Source organism: Prunus dulcis, chromosome 3 (genome assembly GCF_902201215.1).
Source record: "Prunus dulcis chromosome 3, ALMONDv2, whole genome shotgun sequence".
Taxonomy (NCBI): Eukaryota; Viridiplantae; Streptophyta; class Magnoliopsida; order Rosales; family Rosaceae; genus Prunus; species Prunus dulcis.
Window position 1 is genome coordinate 7149501 of NC_047652.1, and position 27067 is coordinate 7176567.

General features: G+C 35.7%; 2 protein-coding genes across 2 annotated transcripts in view; one reads left to right on the forward strand and one right to left on the reverse strand.

The window, feature by feature from the left end:
- LOC117621323 (cinnamoyl-CoA reductase 1-like) overlaps positions 1 to 27067 on the forward strand; it is a 49091-nt gene that overhangs the window by 16330 nt on the left and 5694 nt on the right. The gene's annotated exons all lie outside the window — the stretch shown is intronic.
- On the reverse strand, positions 6051 to 13244 carry LOC117621321 (cinnamoyl-CoA reductase 1-like). Its single transcript, XM_034351726.1, has 5 exons — positions 13033 to 13244; positions 12628 to 12782; positions 9553 to 9738; positions 6766 to 7118; positions 6051 to 6320 (listed from the first exon to the last, which is right to left on the reverse strand). Exons 1-5 carry the CDS (start codon positions 13169 to 13171, stop codon positions 6137 to 6139), a joined length of 1017 nt encoding a protein of 338 aa, XP_034207617.1. The 5' UTR covers positions 13172 to 13244; the 3' UTR covers positions 6051 to 6136.

A 27067-nucleotide genomic window follows, 5' to 3' on the forward strand; every position in this document is an offset into this window, starting at 1 on the left:
CCACGACATTGGTCATGTCATTCGGAGCCATTGCCCGATGCAATGGAAGTCTTGGAAGGTGATGCCTAACAAGACCAAGACGGAGGTTCGCGGCCAGTTGTTGGTATGTAGGCCTTTTCATTCTTTTTCTTTCAAACGTTATATTTATATTATTTAAATGTAGGTAATTAATTTATTGTAGACGAACTACAACTTGGAGGACCTGGACGACGAGTCGTTGGCGTACGTCAACAGACTCTTCTCTGAGAGGTACAAACAGTGGAAGAGCAACTTGGACCACTATTTTGAGGCGTTTGATGATCCGCAAGTCGCTCTTCAGGAGGGTTGCCGGAAGGAGTTTGAGGGGCGGGAGGATAGTTGGGCGTGGTTCTGCGCTCATTTTCAGGCGCCCGTTTATGTGGTAATTTTTTATATTTAATTCAATTTCTTACTAATGTTTTTCTTACTAATGTGTATATTTTTCTCACTAATGTTTTTTTAATTTTTTATATTTAATTTCAATTTCAACTAATACGTTTTATTTTTTATACAACAGAATAAATCCAAAGTCAATAAGGGCAATAGGAAGAAGAAGACTCTTCTCCATCATTCGGGTTCCAGGCCCTTCTCCTATAGGATGGATGCACGGCGGCAGGTAATAATAAAATAATTTTTATTTAATTTTTAATATTTCATTATTCTTAATTTATTTTTTCGTACTAATATTTTTCTTCTCTTGTTCAATTTAGGGGGGTCCAAATTCCCAGAGATCGACGTCTTTGGCGACGTTTATGTTCGACTTGGGAATGAGTTGGCCGAGTCCCTTCATGTAAGTATTATTTAATTTTAATTCTTATGTTCCGCATTCAAGTTTAAAGGTTATTATATGAATGTTTTAATTTATATTTTATGTTATGCTAAACAGACGACGATGGTGGAGAGGAGCCAGTTGGTTCTTCAGGAGTCCGCCTCCCAACTTCCTCCCGATACTCCGATCGAGTTTGTGGATCCTCCACAGGATGCTGGGTTTCAGATCTTGACGGATTCATTGGATCAGACTCTAGGGAGGAGACCGGGGACATATTGTCGAGGGATGGGGAATGCCAGGCGGAAGGAACCCAGACCCCGTTCATCAGCGCAGTCAAACAGTCAGGTTACTGCTTTGACAGCGTGGCCACTCTTCAGAGTCAGATATCAGTCATTCTGCAGTCCCTCGCACAGTTCGGCATTCCAGTCCCGCATTTTGATGCGCCGATCTCCGAGCCCATCCATCCCGAGCATCCCCACCAGACAACGGCCCCTGTAGAGCCCCAAACCTCTGAACCGCATGTGCCAGATGACAATGTAGATTTTGGAACATTATTTGATTTGTTTTTTTATTTTAGTAATTATTTTTTAAATATTTCTCTTGCAGCATACATTTATTTTATATAATAGATTTGTTCTTTACAATTCATTTTTTTTATTGGAGTTTCATTTTATTACCCAAAAAAAAAAAAACCAAATTTATTTTTTTATAAAATAAAACAAAAGTAATATTAAAAAAATATATATTAATTTTGCGCGATGAAATCTTTCTCGTCGCGCAAATTTATATATTACGAAATAAAAATGATTCATTTTTTTAAATACATATAATTATTCTTGCGCGACGAACATTTTCGTCGCTAAAAAAATATTTGCGCGACAACAGTTTTTCGTACGCAAAATTTTGCGGCACGTATCGCGCGACGAACATTTTCGTCGCGCACAAATATATGCGCGACAACATTTTTTCGTCGCGCAATATGTGTAAACACGAATTGCGCGACGAAGAACTCTTGGTGCCGCAAATGTCTACGAGACGTATTGCGCGACGAATATTATTCGCCGTGCATTGTTGTGGCGACGAACCTTCTTTCGTCGCGCATAACTTTGTGCGACGAACTGTTTCGTCGTCTCTGAACCTTTTGTGTAACAAAGGTTAACCGTCGCACAAATTTGCTCGACGAGTGATACAATCGGTCGTGCAAAGTCTTTCTTCACGATCTTTGCGCCACAGATTACTCGCGACGAATTTTCTATCGCGCTTGAGTTCGTGCGACTAAATGTAACTCTACGCGACGAAATTGGATTCGTCGCGCAAATCGTAAAATGTAGTAGTGGTAGGATTGGCCATTCGCATTTGCCATACTAGTAAGGCTAGGAGTAGTATGAGTCTTCAAATTTGTCGGGTCAAATGTCATGTGATTTGAAGCACCTGAATTATTAATGCAACCAGAACTAATACCTAAGATCATCCACAATCATGTTCTCTATTTTTTAGTTAAATTTTAGCTAAAAACATATAAAAGTTGTTTTAGGAGCACTCTATAAAATTTAAACTTCAATCGTGCTCTCTAGTTTAGGGAGTCATAAATGCTATAACTCTTTTTTGATTGGTCCATCTCTATTAAAAAATAAAATAAAAAATAGTTAACATTAAATAAAGGTTTGAAATACTCATTAAATAAAGCTGCATTAAATTATAGGGACCCACTAAGAGTCCTTCTCTTTCCTTAGATTTAGGAGCTCCTAGAGGTCCCCCTATTTTAGGAGGTGGATGGGGAGCATGGTTGGAGTTGTATTTTTACAATTCCTCCCTAAAATTTGTCTAAGGAGGTGGTTTAGGGAGCCCATTGTGGAGTTGTATTTTTTTTTTCACATTCTCCCATGCATATTTGGCAGTTTTGTAGGGAAGGAAAATTTGCATAATATTAGGCTCCATAGATTGAATCAACCATCCCTTCACAATTGCGTTTTTAGCATACCACTTATTGTAATTGAAGGCTGCGAGAGCTGGTGCAGCAGAAGCGCCTGTCAGATACCCATATTTTCTCTTCCTAGCAACATGTAGCTCAAGCAGTTGGGACCATACTGAATAAGTTGTTCAATTCAATTTGACAATTGTAGGAGCAGCGGAAGAATCATGATGAACATTGACAATTGACATAGGCTGACCAGAACCCCTTGAGGTAATTAGTGGTACCTCATTGGATTGTTCATCTTCATCAAACAAATCCTGCATATCCCTCATGGAGACAAAGAACACCACAAGGAATTAAAACAAAATAATAGGCAAAAATTGAAAAATTTGTAGCAGTAAGGGCGTTCGGCTATTCTAGGGCAAATATAACCTAGCTCTGATGCCAAGTCAAATATAAGGATATATGGTAAATTTATGAGATATATTTCTTCTCTCAAAGGAGGTGTATATATAGTGTACAATGCCTTCTTACCCAAGGAAAAGATAAAAACTAATCCTAACAAAACAGGTAATGCAATATTTACAAGAATCTTTATATTAATTTCCTACCTAAAATAGGACTCAAGCCAACACAAAGTTAATGACACAAACCATAGTAGAATGATGGTGTCAATAGTATACGGTTTTAATAAGACATAAGGGGTGAATAGCTTGCTGATAATTGAGTAGACTTATGCTCTTGTAAATAAAGAACTTTTCGAACTCAGGGAAGTATGAGTTCTCGAAGTAACTCCCAAGGTAACAATAGTTGAACCTTATACTCTTCCAGGTTACATTCAGATTTTGACGGGTTAATTGACTTTGTTGCCATTGATCATATGACCTTTGATTCCCGAAATTTTACGTATCATACCTCACCTCACTTGAGCAATGTGGCCAATGCTAACGGTGACTCAAGTCTTGTTACAAGCACATGAACAATGGAATTAACTCCTTCTCTCTCCTTACATCATTGCTTACTTGTGCCTTCTCTCTCCAATAACCTCTTGTATGTTGGACAAGTCACTGAGCAACTTAATTGTTTTGTACTAATGTACCAGTTTTTCAGTCTTCTTCAGCATATTCTCATGAAGGAGATCATTGGCCGTGCTATTAAGAGAGAGGGATTGTATTATGTTGATGATATTTGTCAAGTCCGGGTTCATCTTACCAAAGGTTCTATCAAAGATCGTCGACAACGCATTCTACTGTGGCATTCTCGCTGTCCATCTTGTGGCTACCAAAGACGTCTTTTGCCATCTTTAGTTTGTGGTTTTAGTCTTGAGGATTTTCAATGTGATACTTTGTGTTGGTGATGAGAGTCTCAAATTACATATTTTTAATATTATATTGGAGACTTTATGATATAATTTTGGCTTAATAAATATAATTTCACTTGTTGTTACATTTTATTCTCACCAACTTGATTTATGAATTTTTTATATTAATTTGGTGAACTTATTAGGTGAATTTATCTTCTATAGGAAGTTGGAAAGCCAAAAGATGAAGACATACATTTGTCCAAGTTCAAGCTAGGTGTGAAGAGAATTGTTGGCGGATTTTATTCAAGAATTGATTGTGGGATTATTGTGATTATAAAGAGAAGTAATGAGGGAGAAGAGAAGACAAAACCGTTGAAGCTAAAGAGCCTATTTCATGTCATTCATAGCCATTTAAAGCCCACTTACGTCACCGTTATTTCTTTTCCACTAACTCTCCACCATCAACACATGTTTAATCCAATTTATCCCTCAATTAACCCTTCATCACCCACCACGAAGTTATTAACTTCCCACTCACCTCATTGACTACTATAAATCACCCATCAACTTATTTGGCAAGGGACCACGACGACAGATTTCTTTATCTATTTCATTCAAAATTTAGTTTATGTTTTCCTTTGTAATGAGTTGCTAAAACTCTAGCTAAGGCTAAAGGGAATGTTCTTTGAGTAAGTTTGTGAATTGTTCTTTAACCCAATATACGGTACGAATTGCTAAATTCTTTTATTTTTGGTTGTTCAATATTTTCATATCCTTTTATTTTGATTGATGTTAAGTGCTATTATCTTTTCATGAGTTCAATTATATTTTTCTCATTGTTAAGAACTGACTTAGCATGCTTTTAAATTAAAAGAGTAGATATTAAGCAATTCCATTTTCTGAACAATCATTAATAAAAGATAACATTGAAAAATTAAATTGGTTTTAATTTCTTTATCTTCCGGTTAAAGTTTCTCAATGATGATTTTAATCGAGTTATAATTTGGATTAAAGAGCATGAAACATACTTTGTTTAAAGAATTGAACCTTGATGCCTTAGCATTTCCATTATTGATATTTCATTTTAGACTCAATTTCCACAACAATCAAATCAAATTACTTTTCCATTTTGCTTGTCACTTTTATTGTGGTACGTTTAATTATTTCTTTGTGTGCAGATATTTGCCTACCTGCTCCTTGAGGATACGATACTTGGACTTCCAAGATTATTACTACGTGTGACTACTTGCACTTGGGTAGACGCAACAGTTGGCCAAGAGTCATCGTGTTCACTTTCCCTTGAAAATTGGGTACAAGTTCAGGGGAAATTCACTAGTTTAGCCTCAACACAATGAACCATAAGCCCAGACAAAACACACAAACCCAATATAACTGAAACTCTAAAGCGACCCATGAGCCTACATGAACCCTATCACCACCACCTGAAGAAGTGTCGTCACAGCCATACCTAGCACAGCATCCATAATAGATTTGAGAAAAATATGATTCACAACGATCAACATGAGGATAAGAGTGAATAAATAAACGAAAACAAAAAACTATGGCAAAGAACAATTGGATGATTTTTACCAACTACCATCAAATACAATGTAGAACCAAATTCAGAGAACATGAGTAGTGTTAGAGAGCGGGTTTTGGGAAAATGATTTGATTGAGAACATAGCCCAAAAGGGGTGAAGGGGAACTTCAATCTAAGTACGGCCCAAAAGAGATCACCACAAGGGGATTCTTATCCAAAATGCCCAGTGGACTTATTTACTAACCCAACAATAAGAGATGAAGGGTAGGTGGGACAGTGAGGCTTCTTCCTCCCCCCTCTATTGAGTTTTTCCTTAGGATTTACACAGGGAGAGAGCGGCTAGGTCAAAACTTCTCTCTTCACATATCCTATGAAATCACTTCTCTTAATTTGACCAATATATAATAATAATATATTTATTAAACTAATTAAATAATTTATTGATCACATAAGTCACTTCATGTAGGTTAGGTGATACATAATATTTATGAAATATTCTTACAAACTTGTCATCTGATATTAAAATACCATTGCAACGTTTATCTCCGCCGCAAATACATAGGTCACGCATTGCAAATATTCTTACAAGATTTAAGATTGAATTTTAATGGAATCTTCTTGTGGTTTAGGCACTGGAAGGTGGCCCTTCTCCTGCAAGCTCTTAACAGTTTCATATAGGCACTGTTTCACTGGAGTGAACTCCACGCCCAAGTCTTGTAGCTTCTGGGTTGTCAACTTGTATGGTTTTACTCTTGGTTTGACTTCATCCGAGCACCTGTAAATATATGACATACTAATTAATTTAATCCCACAACATTAAAAAACAAGAGTACTTTCAAAAATACAAATATGTGTATTGCATTAAAATAGTTTGAAAATAGAAATCCATAAATAATAAAAAAAATTGTATGTAAATAGATTTTAAAATAATAGTTTAAAATCTATAAGCAAACCAATGATTAGCCAAAAATTTCTTTATTCTATAAAAAGTTAAAAACATTAAGTAATGGACCATAAGCAAACACTAAATCAATCACTACGAGAGATGCCTACGTATGCATAAACAAACATATTTATCATTTCGCTTATACCAAAATAGGGATACCATCACTGTCTCCCGCCCTCATCCCCATCTTGGTTGTTAACATGTAGCTCAGAAAATATCTTTTTTAGACAAGAAATAAAGAAAACAAAATTGATGAGGACAATGATGTACTTACTTGGTGGGAATTGGGTATTCTGGGAAGAACTTGGCTAGGATTTCTACCACGTCTCCACGGTGAAGCACACTCTCACCACAAAGGTACCTTCCCGAGGCAGATGGAGTTTCATACACCAGAATGTGGGCCAGAGCCACGTCCCTAACATGCACATAGGCCTGCACAGCATTGGCATAAGTCTTGGCTGAGCCTGTGAGGTACTTGAGGATGTGGATGATGCTAGCGTTGACGGTTGGTTGGAGAAGTGGTCCGAGTACCAAAACTGGGTTCACCACCACCAAATCCACCCCTTTCTCCTTGGCCTCTTCCCAAGCTGTCTGCTCTGCCACTGTTTTCGCATAGCAGTACCAGTTCTGCATATATATTATTTTGTATTTGTCAAATTCATTATCACTTTAAGCATCATAATCATCGTCATGGTTACCTTAATCCTTAAAGCAGAGTGTATGTATAACCGTTATTTTCAATTGTATTAATCTAATCCATTTTATTTGTTTCATCGATCCAGCTCTATCAAGAGGATAACTATGAAATGGCCACAATATGTTTCAAAGAGCTGGTGATACTTGGGAAAGAAGGTCGAAAGCTGCTGGCCTTAAAGTTATGGCTGACCATAACGGCACTTCAAATCCTGAAAAGGCTAATGCTCCCCTCAAGAAAGCTGGAGAAATTTTTGAATCTTTAGGGAAGGCAGATTCTGCTACTTGGACTAGGCATCGGATAGTGAGACCAAAGGTTGGTCAAGCTTTCACAACAAGTGAAGCTAGTTCTAAAAGGCAGAGAGACAAAGTATGGTTATGGCATAAACATCTTGGGCATGCCTCGTTTGGTTATCTGAAGAAGTTGTTCCCATCATTATTTTCCAGTTTTATGTTTCCAGTTTCCAGTGTGAATTGGCTAAGAGTCATCGTGTTCCGTTCCCATTAAGTACAAATAAAAGTTTGGTTCCCTTCTCCCTTATTCATTCTGATGTTTGGGGGCTTGCTCAAATAGCTACTTTGGTTAGAGCTCGATGGTTTGTACTTTCACTGATGACTGCACCCGAATTACCTGGGTTTCCCTTATCAAAACCAAAGTGGAAGTCAATTTAACGTTTCAACAGTTCCATAAAATGGTGGTGACTCAGTTTCATGCCCAAATATAGGTTCTCCATTCTAACAATGGCGGAGAATTTCTTAATCATGATCTCAAAAAATTCTTACAGGATCATGACTTCATACATCAATGCTCGTGTCCATATACTCCCCAACAAAATAGGGTGACTGAGAGAAAGAACTTACATTTATTGGAAGTCGTTCGTGCATATTTATTTAGTGCCAACATGCCTAGATCTTTTTGGGGTGAGGCCGTCCTCTCTACAACTTACCTTATAAATAGGATTCCCTCAAGAATCTTGAATTTCCAAACTCCTCTTCAAACACTTCACCACCATCTCCAAATACCTCCCACCCTAAACCTTGAACCATGGATTTTTGGCTGTATTGTATTCATGCACTTACATAATCACCAACGCAACAAATTGGATCCCCACGCAGAAAAGTGTGTTTTCATTGGCTATGCCCCTCATCAAAAAGGCTACCGATGTTATCACCCTCAAAGTCATAAGGTATATACCTTCATGGATGTAGTGTTCCAAGAACAAGACATATATTTTTTAGAAACATAGGAGGAGAATCTATAGCGAAGCACCTCGAATTTTCTGGACTTTTTCACAACGGAATAGATTTAACATCAATGTGACCGGTCACCCCTCCAAAACAACCCGTCGCCCTCCTTATTCCTTCACAGGCGGAGCCATTGTGTCAAAACGACCGTTGCTTTGTCCTCTTTTGCCGAACATTGAGCCTATGTCGCCAATGGAAAACGACCAGTCAACTCCATGATGCCAAAATCAGGAGGAGGTAGTTGCTTATGTCATCCTCTTCACTAATCACCAGCAAATAGTGGTTGAAGGCCCAAGGACCCCCGCCTAGAATTCTCGCTCTGTCTTGTCGTGAGGAGAAAGCAAACATGAACAAATAATCCTCCAAGGTCATAATCTCCACCCGTGCCTTCGGTCTCCATAGTGTCGCCATAGTGCGCTTAAACCCCTCCTTGTTGAAAGGTTTCTTCGTGAGCACTTTGCCTACTAGGACAAACTTTGTAGTTCGAAGCAGACCAACATTACCTCCCTCAACCACCAGTACTAGTTGCTGTTCCTCCTCAGTCGGCACAAATTGAGAAGCAAAATGGTTCACCATCTCTTCCATGTGCCAAACTGTACTCCAATACATCTAGCACCCACTTAAATAGCTGTTGTACTAGAATAACAATACGTAGTAGGACTATCAGGATCATGGAAGTCCTGAGAGAATACTACTTTGAAATCTCACAAACTTTCTCTACCGACTTGACCTTTTCTACTCTCCTAGAGAAACCCTAGGATAAAACAATTGTTCTTAATTATGGCAGATCTGGGTTATGTCAATTGGTCATAGTAGTGAGTCCGTCCCTTGCACCCAAGTCTTCTCCTTATAGATTAGCTAGATAAATTTTAAATTGTTTACAGCAAAGCTTGTATTTAAAAAAAAATAATTGTTCTTAATTATGAGACATAATGAGTGATAAATATATCAAACATTGATGTTTGTTTGTGTGCATAATCTATATATATAAAGCAAAAGATAAAGAATGGTGAAACATTCAAAATATCAGAAAATACCAGAAAATGCCCTTGTGAGTCATTAAACATCTACTATATATACTGGACAGATAAAATATTAAAATTGTTATAAGATTATGTCTAACCTTGGTGTTCTTGCAATATTCAAGGTTGCTCCAACATGACTCATCGACCACCACATCAGGGCTCCTGGTGGGGTTCATGTACACTGTACCAATTGACGACGTGAACACAACCCTTTTAACCTTGGCTTCTGCTGCTGCAACAATCACATTTTTCGTTCCATTCACCGCAGGCTCCATCATTTGTTCCTATATTTGTTCCATCATTCATTGCCTTATTAAAAAAAGGGCTGGATATAGGCAATAGAGGGGTCCCATTTAAAAAGATACAAGTTTCTTTACCCCAAAAAAAAAAAAAAAAAAAAACTAAAAGTTCCCAAAAAAAAGTATTTAGACAAAAAACTAAAGATGGTCTATTAATTAATAAATATTAGATATGTTAATAAGTGTCACGAGAAACTACAACCTATTCAATTAATAGTGAATTCTAAAATCTTTTTCTCAAATCAAACAAAAACCTATTAATAAATATTAGATATGTTATTATGCATGTCCCATTTAAAAGTTATTGAGGGCCCATCTTTTTGGGCTTTACAAATAAAACGCATGCTTTTGGAGAACTCAAGCTTAAATGAAACGATGTGTTCCATTAAAAGAGATCAAAGAAAGAGAATTCTAGCAAAAGAAATTAGGTTTGTCTTCTTCTACTCGAAAACCTGCACCTCAGAGTCCATACATCAACCCATAAATTTTGAAATCTATATATAAAATTAAAATTCAAATTAAATATATAAAAGGTCATACTACTCCTACATATTTACATTGCTTGCCACTAAGCTTCAAATAAGTCAACTTGATTGTTTTCAAGCATGTCAATAAGTCCTTCATTTCTAATTAATACTTCATCATTTATAGCATATCAATGACGTTGGTTTTTTTTTTTGGGGGGCATTCCCTCTAATCCCAAAAATTTCGACCAATAAAAAAATCCTTAAATTTTCGACCAAGAAAAAATTCCTCAAATTTTGTCCTAATAAAATATAATTGGTAAATTATTATCAACATAATATGTGTATATCCAATACAATATAATAGGTAAATTATTATCAATACAATTTACCTACAAATTTACCTATAATAGGTAAATTACAAGTTATATTATTGCATAATAGGAAATTATTAGGTAAACTATATCCAAAATACTTTTATAAAAGTTGGGTATATTATTTGAATAATAAGTAAATTCATTTTTGTAAAAGAAGTAATACGTATGTTATTTTTTCAACATAAAATTGTATGTATGCTATTATATTTATAAAATAATAATATAATAAATAATTAATCACGTATACTTCATAAGTAAATTAAAAAAAATTATTGAATAAACTGATTAGGTATATGTTAAATCTGAATGTATTGTTAAGTTTTAAAAAAGTTTCCAAATTAATCCTACATCCATTTGAAGATCTTTTCAAATTGAACGTGTGCCATTAGTTATAATCAAATTGAAATTTGTTTTTGTGTTGGTTCCTATATTAATATACAAAATATAATAATGACTTAGTTGGGGGTATTTTAGTAATAAAAAAAGTACAATAAATTCGATTTTTCGTTTGATTAGGTAAGTTCCTGAGTTGGATCCTAGTCATCGGGTTTTATTTAGAAAAAAACTGGATATTATTCAAACAAAAATAAAGAGATGGGTTGTAATTGAAAAAATTACTTTGAAGGGGTTAAGTTAAATTTACTATTAAAAAATGATAATAACAAATCCAATCACTTCAAAATATTTTAATAGCATAGAGATAATATATTATAGTAGAAAATCATAAGCAAATTTTATTTTCAGTCAAGGTACAATAATATCTTTTTTTCAAGGCATTTGGAATACATTTTGGAGAAATTTTTTTTAAGGTTCTAGAATACATCCACGCGTTAGGGTATGGCCTAAATTGGTAATTTTAAAACCTCATTAATTTTACCCAAAAAAAAATTAACTAAAATGTTAGGTTTAAATTTTTTATTTTTTATTTATAAAATGGAAATCTGAAGAGAATAACACTCGAAAATAACTTTTCTAAAACCCCTTTCAACTGCCATAATTTCCCCGATATGGTCCAATGGCATCAAAGACAAAAACTAGCATCGACATAACTCTTAAAAAGACTAAGAACACCCAGCAAACTCAACCAAAATAATACTAAAAACTAAAACGATGTCGACAAAAGGAAAATTAATCGCCACTGATTCTTTCGGGGTAAGACATAGAGAGCACCACCTAGTTACTCCAGGACCTCAACGCACCAATGAGTAGTGGATCTACCATGATCAAGCCGCAACACCTCAAACAGAAACCACGCAAGATGAGGCACAACCAAAGCTAGCCCAGATATGAGACTACAAATCTCCCAAAAGAAGAGTAGATCGATAGAGGTCTCCCAAAAACCAAAGAACATCGAAGATCCAACATAATCAAGGAGCCGAAGCGTCCTCTCTCTTTTTCTTTCCCTCTCTTAGCGGCTAGGGTTATGTACCCTAAAATGTGAGCTTTTTACCAAACTACTAGACATGCATGTTCTTTTTGTTTAATTTTTTTTTTTCTTTATCTTAATCTTTAGTTAAGATGTAATCATGACACCATGCAGCGAAAATGTAAATTGTTTCATATAAGATAATGAATATATCGTTACAATAGTAGGAAAAAATTCAAGCCGCTTAACTTTCTAATAGACTTTTATAATGTGAGACGTGAATTTGAAAGCTAATTTAAGAAATTATGAAAAGGGAAATATCTTCACCCAACCAAAACCAAACTATTCCTTTCTTAGCTAGTGTTTTTTTATTTTTTATTTTTACCTTTTAAATACTCATATATAGTATTTAAGAAAGTATTATGGGACTTAGAGAACAATTTTGGCCAAAACATCACAATCGACAAAAGCAAGTGGTTTCTGGCCCAGAACCACCACGGGATAGTTTTGGTTGAAGGATACACAAACTGATCGAAAAACTGTGCATGCACGTGCATGGTATTGTCCACCACGTAAGAGAAAAAGTGTACATATTTTCCGGCAGCAACCAAACAGGAAAAGGAAGAAACAAAGTAAGGAAGCAGACACAAAAAAAAAAAAAACTCACTTGGTCATCCGTAACCGGTGATGCTGTGTGAAAAACGCCATCACAGCCGTTGATGGCTTCTTTAAGGCTCCCAATGTCAAGAAGATCAGCTTTACGTAAAGTCAACCTATCTTGAGCTCCTTCAAGCTCCCTCAAATGAGCATTCTTTGGGTCATCTGTGATCAACCCAAAATAAGAAAAGCACCAAAAAGGAAAAAAAACATATCAATACAAGGAAGAATTATGTCTCCCAATATATGTTATACGTGTTATGTCAAACTGGGAATCAAAACCGCAAATTCATATATAATTCAAATAAATTAATGGCCAGTTCTAATTCACAGTCTCATAATATAACAAGTCGATACTCCGAATGTAGGACAAAAAAACAACTCAAAGGCCAAGAAGATAATGATTTGGAGTGACCTGGGTTTCTCAAGGTTCCCCTAACAATGTAGCCTCTTTCTAGCAACAGTTTGACAATCCAGGAAGCAATGAAGCCTCCAGCTCCGGTGACACAAACAGTTTGGCCATGGCCTGAAACTGAAGAGCTATCGGCAGGCATCTTAATACTTAGCTTGGTTTTAGGGTAATGAATTTTTTTTGTTTCTCTTTTGGGTGGTGGGAGTGGAAGAGATCAAAATAGAGAGAGAGAGAGAGAGAGAGAGAGAGAGAGAGAGAGAGAGAGATTTTGAAGTTTGTGTTTTGTAATGGAATAGCTGCTAGTGTGGCTTTATAAGGAGGAGAAGAGCCCACCGGATCACCTACCGCCGGTTAAAAAAAAATATTTGAGAAAAAAGATAAAGATATGTGAGGCTTTAACAATTGCTTTTTCTTTTTTGGTCTGAGCTTTAACTTTTGCTTTGTCTAACAAGTGGAAGACAAAATGTCTCATGAGCCACATGACTTTCTATTTTTTTCTTTTCGTTGTAGAATAATGATATTTTAATTGGTGTTATTGGTGGCGTTTTAAATGAGTGGTTTATGAATTCCTACTTTTGAGTTTGGTTATAATCTTTTATTTATAAGAGTACACACCAATCAATCGTAATCAATTTGGCCCTTCATCGTATGAGCCACTTTAAAGGGATATTATCATCTAATTATAGTTCATTTCAGTCTTAAAACTCATGTGTGTGGACCAAAAGATTAAGAATCAGATTGATTGATTTGAAAATTTAAGGATTGAATTGACAAGTCCATAGACGTTTCTGGTCAGTTTGGTGGGTTTGGATAAGTCACTTGCAACCCATGTTCTGTGTCTGATTTGATCTAAATATAATTTACTTTATTTTATTTTTCTGGCCCTTAATTTCTTAAAATGATTTCTTCCCATCAAAAGAGAAAAAAATAATTTAAAAAATAAAAAAATTTACTCTTTTATTTTATTATAATTTAAACTATAAAAGAATGAGGTTTCTCACACACACTACTAAGGTGATATGGGGGTTCAAACTTGAGACTATCAATATGTAAATCAATGTCATTTTCCACTGAACTAGATCCGTTGGCTTAAAATATAAATTTTTATTTTATTTTTAAAACCTTATTTTATTTTGTTAGAGACAACAATGGAGCTAAAAATGACAAGAGGCTACTAGCAGTTTTAATGGGTTAAGGGTAGCCTTGCCTATTTTTCTGATGGCAAGAGGCTACTAGCAGTTTTAGTGAGAAAAAGAACCTATCCTCTCAACTGCTTTGACTGCCTTTTTTTCTTTCTTTCTCCAAGTTCTTTAAATAAAGTTGGGAAGTTGTTGAACAAAGACTCAATTTGAATCGTTTCTTCAATTGAGTTTGAAAGTAGGGAAGTTGTTAATTAATGTATTAATTAAAGACATATCAGTTGTTTGTATGTACCATTTCAACCAAAAGATTTATTGGTTGGTTTATACCTTTTCAACTAAAAGACATATTGGTTGACTTTCACCTTCTTAACCAAAAGACATATCGGTTGGTCAAAGAATCAAATTCAATTGTCGTGGAACTCCATCTATCTCTATATAAAATAATGATATTTTATTACTGAAATCTCAACAGATGTTTGAAACTTGGGAATTTTTTTTTTCCAACAAAGTGCGGAGAAAGTTAATAAGAAAATAAAAGAGTTCGATATGGGATATAAGATTTTTCATTAAGAAAAAGATGAAATGTAAGGTTTATTTGATAATAATTTCAATTTTAGTTTTTAGTTTTTATTTTTTGTGCTAGTGTACAGAGAAAAAAGAGGGAGTATGGAAGTGAGAATGAGAATGAAGATGAGATTGAGAGGAAAGATGAAAGGAGTGGATGAGAGAGAGGAGTACAAAAGTGAAAACAAAAACAAAAGACTGAAAACTATTTGAAATTGTTTTCACTTTCAAGTTTTTATTTTCAATTTTGTTACTCTTTCTCATTATCTCTCTCAATCTCATCCCGACTCCAATTCTCACTCTTATTTCTCCTATACTCTAGCACAAAATAAATTAAAACTAAAAACTAAAATTAAAATTGTTATCAAACGAGCCTAATTGAGCTCACTTTTCAGTACAAATAAAATGACCATAATAAAAGAGCCCGACCTTTTTTTTTTTTGGGTTAAGAAAAAACAAAAGTCAAGACCCAACAACCATTTTCCAACAAGACAATGAGGGCACAAATGTTGACAAAAAGGGGATTTTCAAAGGTCCACCAACCAAGTTCTCTCGAATCTTCTTTTAATCAAATACATCCTCCCCAAACTTTTTAATAGAAAAAAATTATTAAAGAAAAAAAATGGACTTCATGATTTGGTTTTTCTTTGTTTTAATTTCTTTGGCTTTTCAATTCCCACAGGTTCTAAACTATGCTAGAATAGATCAGAAAAGTTAATGACACAAACCATAGTAGAATGATGGTGTCAACAGTATACGGTTTTTATAAAACATAAGGGGTGAATAGCTCGCTGATAATTGAGTAGACTTATTCTCTTGTAAATAAAGAACTTTCCAACTTAGGGAAGTATGAGTTCTGGAAGTAACTGCCAAGATAACAATAGTTGAACCTTAAACTCTTCCGGCTTACATTCAGATTTTGGCTAGATAATTGACTCTGGTGCACTGATCATATGACCTTTAATTCCCGAAACTTTACGTATCGTGCCTCAACTCACTTGAGAAGTGTGGCCAATGCTAATGGTGACTCAAGTCCTGTTACAGGCGCATGAACAGTGGAATTAACTCATTCTCTCTCCCTACATCATTGCTTACTTGTACCTTCTCTCTCCAATAACCTTTTGTATATTGGACAAGTCACTAAGCAACTTAATTGTTTTGTATTAATGTACCTGTTTTTCTACACTAGTAAAAAAAACCCCTTGCGCGACCAAATTTTGCGCGACGAAAAACTATTCGTCGCGCAAAGTCACTTTGCACGACGAAACTTGAAACTTCGTCGCTCAAAGTCTTGTTTTGCGCGATGTGACTTTGGGCGACGAAAAATAATTCGTCGCTCAAAGTGACTTTGCGCGACGAAAAGTAAACTTCGTCGCGCAAAGTCCTTATAAAAATAAAAAAAATAAAAAAAATATTTTTTAAAAATTTTTCCATGACGTAATCCAAACATTTTGTCACCTAAACCAATTTATTTTTTTTTTTTATTTTGTATGCATAACACTTAAGAAATTAAACGGTATATATATTTATTAAGTAACTTTAAATTTATTATTTTAGATCGGATCGGATTTTTATTAGAAAAATATATTCTTGTTGTTCGGATTGGGTTTTTGTTAGAAAATATATATTTTAAATTGACGATCGAATTATTTCATTGTATTCATATCGGGTCAAGGAGTGTAGCAGTAAAAAATTATCAAAATCGGAGTTAAAATAACCGTTAAATCTTGATTTTTCATTATAACCGTCGAAAAGTTTTATCCCCTTACTTGATCTCTGAATGTTTATTTTTTCCGATTTCTGGCTATATGATCTCGAAGTATAAACAAACAAGTTTGATGGTTGGATCGTTGAAACTAGTTTTTTTGAATGCATATGCCATCAAAACAATATATTCACTAACAATTAAGAGTTTATTTATACTTTCGTTAAATATAACATAAGATTTTGTGGTATCCACTAGTGTAAATATTTTAAATTGAAGATCAAATTCGGTCATTGTATTCATATAGGGTCAAGGAGTGTAGCTGTAAAAAATCATCAAAATCGGAGTTAAAATAACCATTAAATCTTGATTTTTCATTTATAACCATCGAAAAGTTTTGTCCCATTACTTGATCAATGAATGTTTATTTTTTCCGATTTTTGGCGTATATGATCTCGAAGTATAAACAAACAAGTTTGACGGTTGGATCGTTGAAACTAGTTTCGTAGAATGTGTATGCCATCAAAACAATATAGTCACTAACAATTAAGAGTTTATTTATATTTTCGTTAAATATAACATAAGATTTTGTGGTATCCACTAGTGTTAATATTTTAAATTGAAGATCAAATTCAGTCATTGTATTCATATAGGGTCAAGGAGTGTAGCTGTAAAAAAATCATCAAAACCGGAGTTAAAATAACCGTTAAATCATGATTTTTCATTTATAACCGTCGAAGAGTTTTGTCCCGTTACTTGATCTATGAATGTTTATTTTTTCCGATTTTTGGCATATATGATCTCGAAGTATAAAAAAACAAGTTTGATGGTTGGATCGTTGAAACTAGTTTCGTAGAATGCATATGCCATCAAAACAATATATTCACTAACAATTAAGAGTTTATTTAAACTTTCGTTAAATATAACATAACATTTTGTGGTATCTACTAGTGCAAATGTTTTAAATTGAAGATCAAATTCAGTCATTGTATTCATATAGGGTCCAGGAGTGTAGCTGTAAAAAAATCATCAAAATCGGAGTTAAAATAACCGTTAAATCGTGATTTTTCATTTATAACTATCGAAAAGTTTTGTCCCGTTACTAGATCTCTGAATGTTTGTTTTTTGTGATTTTTGGGGTATACGATCTTGAAGTATATACAAACAAGTCTTATGGTTAGATCGTTGAAGTGTGTGTGTGTGTGTGTGTGTGTATATATATATTTATTTATTAAGTAGCTTTAAATTTATTTATTTTGTACATATAACACTTAAGAAATTGAATAGTATATACATTTATTAAGTAGCTTTCACCTTAATTATATTTTAAATCATAAAATAAAATATTTTTATTTTTTATTATTCATAACAATTATTTTTATAAATATTGTGCTACGAACCAATTTTTCGTCTCTCAAAAGTTTGCGCGACCAACAGTTCGTCGTGCAAAACTCAAAAAATTTGGGCGAGTACCAAAAATGGGACGCGGGTTTTTAAAATTAAAAAAAAAAAACTTTAGACTTTGCGCGACCAATATTTTTTGTCACGCAAAAATTTGGGCGGGTACCAAAAATGGGACACGGGAATTTTTTATATAATTGTTTTAGACTTTGCGCGACCAATATGTATTTTTCCTCGGGCAAAAATTTAAAGATTTTGGCGGGTACCAAAAATGGGATGCGGGAATTTTTTTTTTTTTAAATAATTTTTTTAGACTTTGCGCGACCAATATTCCTTTATTCGTCGCGCAAAACTTTGCGAGACCAATATGTTTCGTCGCGCAAAACTTTGCTCGACCAATATATATTTTTCGTCGCGCAAAAATTTGAGCGGGTACCAAAAATGGGACGCCGGAATTTTTTTATATAATTGTTTTAGACTTTGCGCGACCAATATGTATTTTTCGTCGCACAAAAATTTAAAAATTTTGGCGGGTACCAAAAATGGGATGCGGGAATTTTTTTTTTTCAAAAAATAATTTTTAAACTTTGCGCGACCAATATTACTATATTCGTGGTATAACAATTTTAGGGGAGATTATGCATTCTTTTTTTTGTTGTTGTTGTTATTTGACCATATTTGTTTTTTTGTAGGTAATCATCGAGACTTTGATAACTAAAGTTGAGGATTAGGAAGCTATCAAAACATATTATCCACCACTACCACCACAATATGCTTGTATTAGGATTTTATTATTTTACTTTGTTAATTCATGTGTACATTTTGAATGCCACATCTTTCTCTCCTGTTTCTCTACAACCAAATCAGTTCAATTTTTCTCTTCAAACTTCAAACACAAATCGACTGATAGCAGAGTGAGAGTTTGTGTGAGGGACAGATTGTGAAAGTAGCAATTTACAAGTGGCACTATGAGACTTCATGCATGTATATGTAAAGATGATGTGGCAACAGGTTTGGTGCTGAGCTGACGCATCGGGTGAGCAAAGGGCAGAGAGGGAATCTTTCTTTGCTGACCAGAAAATTTTCTTGCAAACGTACACGGTACTACGGTAGTCTTCGCAGTGCCTTTAAAATCTCTTGTATTCTTTATAAAAAGCTTGACTCCTTCAAAATGAGGTGCTCGTTCTAAAAATAAATGGAATTTTGCCATTTATTAATTTCTTTTTCTAAAATAAATGCTGCTCTTTTTATTTTCATTTTATTTTCCCACCCATCGTATTTTCTCACTTATCATATCAATTTAAAACAACACAATCCTATCTTTCCACCTATCATTATTTCTAAAATATGCTTTAATTAGATTCACTATTATACACAATATAGAAGCCCAAATTATTTTTTTTATTTTAAAAAAACCATATATGAAATAGACTTTATAACACACCCAAAACCCATTTACAATATAACAAAAAGGCTTTTAACTTCTTTTAAATTACAAAACTACCATTGATTTCTTAAAACAAACTCAACTCCAAAACTTCATAAAAAGCCCAACACTCAATGGGACATCAAAGTAATTTAATAATTAAAATTAAATTAAATTGTGCCAGCTATCATTTTTTGGGTTTGTTTATAGAAATTAAATGGTGTATGGTTTATCTATAATATTAGTGCGAAGAATGGGTATATGACTAAATATCTCTTATTTTTTAAACCTTTAATTATTAATTCAAGCATTTTCTATTTCCTAAAATAACTTTATTTGATAAAAGTTCAGTAGTGGAAGTGAAGGTGGTGGTGAAAGAGATGAAGGTGAATGTGGCAATGATAGTGGAAGTGGTTGTGGGTGGTGATGAAGCTAGAGGCGGTGGTTGTGGTAGTGATGGTGGTGGAGATGGTGGTTGTAGAGGTGAAGGTGGTAGCAGTGGCGGCGTGGTGGTGTAGGTGGAGGTGGAGGTGGAGGTGGAGGTGGTTGAGGAGGAGGAGCATGTAGTGGTGGAGTTTGGTGGTAGTGGTGGTGGAGTTGCATGTGGAGGTGGAGGTAGTGTCACTTAAAAACAATTATGATGGTATTTTGGGAATTAAAATAATTCATTAAAGACTTATCTCTGCTTATTTTGAAAGTAGCTGAAATTGGTACTTAGGTGACGAGGGGTAAATTTAAAAGATATTCAATCAAGAACGCAACAACCTTCACACACTTTAGACCTTGACCAAGTACACTTATGACTAGTCAACTGCTAGGCATGAACAACCACAATCAAGAATACACACAGAGCATGCCACAATGTACCTGCAACCCTAGAAGATTACTAGTGAGAACCTAGGCACTCAGAAGGACCCATCAATCTAGGCATCCCCTATGCTAGCAACAACTATGGTGAAAGTGTGTGAAATCATCATAATCAAGTAAACACCAAACAGCAGATAATGATGACTAGTCAACTATAAGGACACAAACCCAGAATTTATACAATGACTAGTCAACCACAATTCATACGATGACTAGTCAACCACCAAGAACACAAACCCAGAAATTCATACGATGACTAGTCAACCACCAAGAACAGAAACCCAGAAAAATTACAGAGATGCAATCAGAAATTGTTCACCCAGAAACCCACCATTGGGAAAAACTGGGGGTCATCAACCGACCAGGCAATCCACTAAGTAGAAAAAGATTCTTACAAAGGAACACAAGCAAGCTCAAGCAAAACCTAGATCTATTTAGGAAGATGAGCAATACCTCCTTTGTGCAATCTTCTTCTCCAACTTTGCAAAGCTTGAAGCTCAGTTCTTCATGGCAATGGCAGCTCCTTCTCCAGCTCTTTCATCCCACGGCACTAGCTTGCAAGCTCTAACTCATACAGAAATGAAATTTGGATTCATGGAGAAAATGACCAATTTCTTCAAGAAACCATACTCTTGAAGAAATCAATCTTGAATCTGACCTAGATGAATATGATAGAGTGTTTGATCTAGCAAGATGAAGTTTTCATATTTCAAATGCAGTTTTCAAAAAGAAACAATTTGGAAAACTCAAAGATGAAAAATATGAAGGTTACTCTTGAGGAAGAAGAAGCAAAAGTTTGCTATGAAACTTTCCAAAACTTCTCCCCCAAAAGTGACGGCTGCCCAAAGAAGAATTCTTTGGTATTTACACACAAAAGTTCCCTAGGTCAGAATCCCATGTGGCAGCAGAGAGAGAGAAAAAGGAATAGGACAAAAAAGTTGGTTATCAAGCTGGCGAGCAAGGATGACTAGTCATCCAAGAAACAGATGACTAGTCATCATTTTATGAAAATAGTATAATGCAATGTTATGCAATGCACAATTTACTTTGCTTTGAACCTCCTAAAGCGAAGTAGGTTTTTGGCAATTAAAAGCAATCCTAAACGAGGCCTTACACTTTCTTCTTTTTTTCTTTTTTTCTTTTTGTCAAATGGTAAAATAGGTGGGTTACGCAAGTTTAGGTTTTTGGATTAAGTCCTTACCTTAGAAGTCATTTTACAAAGGGATAAATTTGTCTTTAAATTTTTTAAGATTAGATGGCTAAGGAAATATGACAGGTAAGTGGAAATAGCAACACTCTTCCAAAATTCTTATAACTTTTTTTTTTTTGTTTTAGAATTTCGTAAGTGTCAAAATCTTATTTGCTTTGAGGAGAGTCAAACTTTACTCTTATTTTTCTCTTGACTTATCATGAAAGTAAATGCTCTTTCCCCCCCAAGAATTAATATTATATATGCCTAAAAAATGTTTAGGTTCATGACGAACCTGTAAACTGAGGACAAAAGCTTTATAAGGGAGAATTGACAAAAAAAAAAAAAAACCTTTACAAAGGAATAAACTTGTCTTTAAGTTTTTTTAAGATTAGATGGGTAAGGAAATATGACAGGTAAGTGGAAATAGCAACATTCTTCTAAAATTCTTATAACTTTTCTTTTTGTTTTAGAATTTCGTAAGTGTCAAAATCTTATTTGTTTTGAGGAGAGTCAAAATTTACTCTTATTTTTCTCTTGACTTATCATGAAAGTAAATGCTCTTTCCCCCACAAGAATTATTATATATGCCTAAAAAATGTTTAGGTTCGTGACTAGCCTGTAAACTGAGGACAAAAGCTTTATAGGGGAGAATTGACAACAAAAATAACTTTAGGGGAGAATTGACCAAAAAATAATAATAATAATATTTAGGGGTCGTTTGTTACGCCGGACTGTCTTGGCATGGACTAAGCTTAAATACTATCACAGATTGACTTGGCTTGGACTAAACTTAATAAGGCTTGTCGAGCGTTTGGTATAATGCTGGACTAGGATTGGGACTTGAATAAAAATATGTTTATTTAATTAATTAAAAAATTAAAAAAATAATAAAAATAATTTTTTATTTAACCCAAAGCCACACTCACCCAAAACCATCAACAAGCAGCCACTGGATCTCTGCATGGGAAGTGAGAGTTCCCCAAAAATTTTCACCACTCTCTCTCTCTCTCTCTCTCAATTTTCGTTTTTCCATTCCATGGCGATTTCAGATTCACCGAGGCATTGCAGGTACCAGCACGAGCCCTAGCACGGACTCAGATCCATAGGATTTGCTCGGCGATTGGGTCCGAGCTCGACGGCACTACATTGTGTTCTGGAGTCGTTGTCGATCAAGAACTCGCTGATTTGACGGATATGGGGAGCAGAAGGATGAGCATCCTCAATTTTGATTTCAATAAGTGAATGATGATGATGATGTTAATGGTGAAGCCAGTGTGTTGAATCGGAATGGGGATGTGTTAATGTATGCATTTTGGGTTTTTCTTTTGGCTTCCCTTGACAACTTTGTAATAGGATTTCTATTGTTATTTATCAAGCTCAAGTTTAGATTGAGAATAGCTTCTTTAGGTGTTCTTAACTAACAACTATCCTATGGAGGTTCAAGCAAATTGGCAAAGGTAAATTGTGCATTGCATAACATTGCATTAAACTGTTTTCATAAAATGATGACTAGTCATCTGTTTCTTGTATGACTAGTCATCCTTGCTCTGTAGGATTTCCAGCTGGATAACCAACTTTTTTGTCATATTCTTTTTTCTCTCTCTGCTGCCACATGTGATTCTAACCTAAGGGAATTTTTGTCTGTAAAGGCAAATGAATTCCTCTTTGGCTGAATATCTTTTAAGTTTACCCATCGTCACCTAAGTACCGTTTTCAATTGGTATCAGAGCGTCAGCTCTTAATACAAATAGAGAGATCCAAGGATTTGTTTTGGTGTTTAGGTGTGCTCACTATGGAACAGGATCGAGTTGCTGGATCTTGCAACTCCCCTCCTTATTTTGATGGAAACAACTACGCTACTTGGAGAGAAAAATTTGAGATATTCCTTGATGCTCTTGATGAGTACGCAAGTGAGTATCTCACAAAAGAGTGGGTTGCTCCTGTCAAGACTGTTGAGAGTAATGTTGTGCCCAAGCGTAGGTCGGAATGGACTGAAGCTGAGGTGTTTGCTGCATATTCAAACAAGAAGGCCAGAAATGCCTTAGTTACAACCTTGTCTACCACACAATTTTCACATATACAACACATCCCAAATGTGAAACAGGCTTGGGATAAACTAAGGGTGGTTCATGAAAGGGATGACCAAGTGAGAACCCTAAAACTTTAGATGGTGCTTGCACAATTTGAAGAACTTAGGATGTCTGAAACTGAGTCTATTTCTGAGTTCTATGGGAGAGTTGAGATGATCACAAATGAAGCCATGAGTCTCGGTCAACCTATTGAAGAGCTTCTTGTTGTTCAGAAAATCCTTCGTGTTCTACCATCTAGGTTTAGAGCAAAGAAAACCACAATCATGGAGGTCCAAAACTTAAATGAAATTAAGCTTGGCAAGCTCATTGGAAAATTGAAAACCTATGAGATGGAGTTGAATATGGAAGAGAATGACACTAAAAAATCAAAACATGTTGCACTTCAAGGAGTGAATGATTCCTCTCTGAAAGGTGGTGAAAAATCCTCAGGTTTTGAGGATGAGATGGCTTTGTTTGTCAAAAAAGTTAGGAGAATTCTTAGGGATAAAGGAAAGTTTCCTAGAGAGGGCAGCTCTGGTAGTGAGAGACAATTTAGACCATCAACTGATCGGTCTAATGAGAGGAACAAGGATGTCAAACCTTTCACTAAATATTTTAGAAAATCAGTCAAGTGCTTCACATGTGGAGGCATTGGGCACTATTGTAATGACCCAAACCCAAAATTCCTAATTAAGGAGTAATTTATTATGAGAAAAGACAATTTTACCCTTGGAATATTTTATTAAGAAAAAGTTGACTTTTTGACCGGAAAGAAATTTGATAATTCTACAGACACCGTTGCGTAAAGCACCGTTAAATGAGTTCATAGACACGTAGTGGGCCCGAATTGGAGTTGTAACGAGAGAGTTATGGTCAAAAGAAACTCAGTGGCACAATCTTAAATATTTCGAAATGGGATTTTATAAAAACCAGATCTCTCTCTCTCTCTCTCTCTCTCTCTCTCTCTCTCTCTCTCTCTCTCTCTCCCGCGACTTCTCTCCGCGCCTCCTCCTTCTCTCCTTCGCAACTCCGGCCACCGGCCACGGCTGTGGACGGGGCCGATACCAAACTGACCGGGACGACGTCCTCTTCCAACCCCAACCAGCTCCCTCCTCCAGCCGCCGCAGTTTCGCCGGAATTTGGAGAAGAAGCGGCCGACGTCGCCCGATCTTCATAGCCGCCGATCTCCCTCCTCCGGCAATCGTTTCAGTCGAGCCAGGTATGAATTTTGAACTAGGATAGGAGTTTGGAGCCGTGGTTTCGAGTTTTTCCGACGAGGTGCAATCGCTTTGGACACCCATCGCTGCCGACGCGTGCGGCGGCTCGTGGACGAAGGTAGTGCAGAGACACTGTGTCTTGTTGCAATCTTTGGGTTGTCACGAGCGCGTAGGAATTCACAGATCCCAATTTGGATACTGTTTGAGCCTCGAACGGATTTTCCATATTGTGCGATTTCCGGGTTCAATACTGTTAAGCCGTTGGATCGTACTCAATTTCAGATATGTTATGTTAGATAATTTCAGAATCGTGTAGGATTCGACGGATTGTGAATCGGAGTCCCGGATACTCCGAAATTGCGAACCCTGGGGCTAGGGTTTAAAAATTATGCGATTACACGATCGTGGTTAATCCGATCGTCCGATTCAGACCAGACTTGCAGGACATGGTTACTTAAATGTGAGGAACCTATAGGAACTCTCAGATTGGTAATTGGAGGTCGTGGACGCCACGCGGTCCGTATTGACCAATATGAAAGTTTATCGCTTAGTGAAGTCTCCGGTCCTTTCAGACAGTTCTAAATACTTATACCGAGCAGTTTATTTAATTAAATATTCATGGTGGTTTAACCAGGCACCCAGGGCCAAGCAGACCAGCAGGAGGGACCTTCAGGAGGTCTAACTAACTCGGACCAGGAGTGAGTGGACTTTTCTTTTATAAATGATTTTATGCAAATGAATTTCATTATTTGATCTTGAATAAGTTTTATTGAGTATGATTTTCCTAGCATGATTTGTTGAATTTAAAGATCTTGATTTATATGCTGCTTAGTTGAATGTGCTAAAGAGATATGGAAAGTAGAGATTGAGATTATAATCTTATTGATTTCCGGTCCTAAACAACCCGGAAATGATATAGACGTCTACTTGGAGCCTTTGATTGATGATTTAAAATCTTTGTGGGTTGGGATTAGAGGAGTGTATGATACACATAATGGAGAATACTTTACACTCAGAGCTGCATTAATGTGGACAATTAATGATTTCCCCGCCTATGGAAACTTATCTGGTTGTGTTGTTAAAGGATATAAAGCTTGTCCAATATCCGGCGATGATACACCTAGTCACAGGTTGAAAAATGGCCACAAAATTTGTTACATTGGGCATAGAAAATGGTTACCAATCAATCATCCATATAGGAGGCAACGTGCAGCTTTTAATGGGAAACCTGAATATGGCATACCTCACGAGCCATTAACCGGAGAAGAAGTGCTGCATATGGTTGAAAATGGTGACAGAGTTTGTTGGAAGAAGAAATCAATATTCTTTGATCTCGAGTATTGGAAATACCTTCCTGTGAGGCATGCCCTAGATGTTATGCACATTGAGAAGAATGTTTTGCGATAGTATCATTGGTACATTGCTGGAGATCCCTGGAAAAAATAAAGATGGGATTGCTGCTCGATTAGATTTATTGAACATGGGGGTCAAAACTGATTTGCAACCCCAGTATGGAGAAAGACGTACTCGTTTGCCTTCTGGGCCTTGGAATTTGTCAAGAGCAGAGAAGAGAGAGGTTTGCAATTCTTTCTATGGTATGAAGGTCCCTGAAGGTTATTCTTCAAATATTAAAAATCTTGTATCTTTACAAGATTCAAGACTTCTTGGCCTTAAATCACATGATTGTCATACCTTAATGCAACAATTGCTCCCTGTGGCAATTCGTTCTGTTTTGGAGAAGCTTGCAAGGTATGCAATAACTCGTTTGTGCTTCTTCTTCAATGCTATATGTGCAAAGACTGTTGATGTTTCCAAGCTAGATAAGTTGGAAGAAGATGTAGTAGTTACTCTGTGTTTGCTTGAAAGTACTTTCCCCCTTCATTCTTTGATATCATGGTTCATCTAGTAGTACATCTTGTCAGAGAAGTTCGTCTATGTGGGCCAGTATATTTTAGGTGGATGTATCCGTTTGAAAGATATATGAAAGTCCTGAAGGGGTATGTTCAGAATCGTACTCGTCCCGAAGGTTGCATTGCTGAGCGGTATATAGCTGAAGAAGCGGTAGAGTTTTGCATTTATCTAATGTTAGTACAGTTGGAGTGCCTTCAAGCCAAAAAGATGGGAGTTTCAAAGCCATTATCAGGTTGCACAGTGAGCGTAGTTGATCAGGACCTGTTGAATCAAGCACATCTATATGTCTTGGAGAATACGGAGGAAATCCTACCTTATATCGAGTACGTATGAGTTTTATTCTTTAAGTTTCCATTTTAAATTATTTCTTATGTTTATCTTATATATTTGGGACCGTAATGCTTGAATTTTTCGTGTCATGTAGGCAACATATGATCCACATCAAGGCTGCTTATCCAAAATTTAGAAAGAGAACAAAGTGGCTGCAGGATAAGCACAATAGCACTTTCATTCAATGGCTAAGCTTCAAGGTATATGTTGTTGA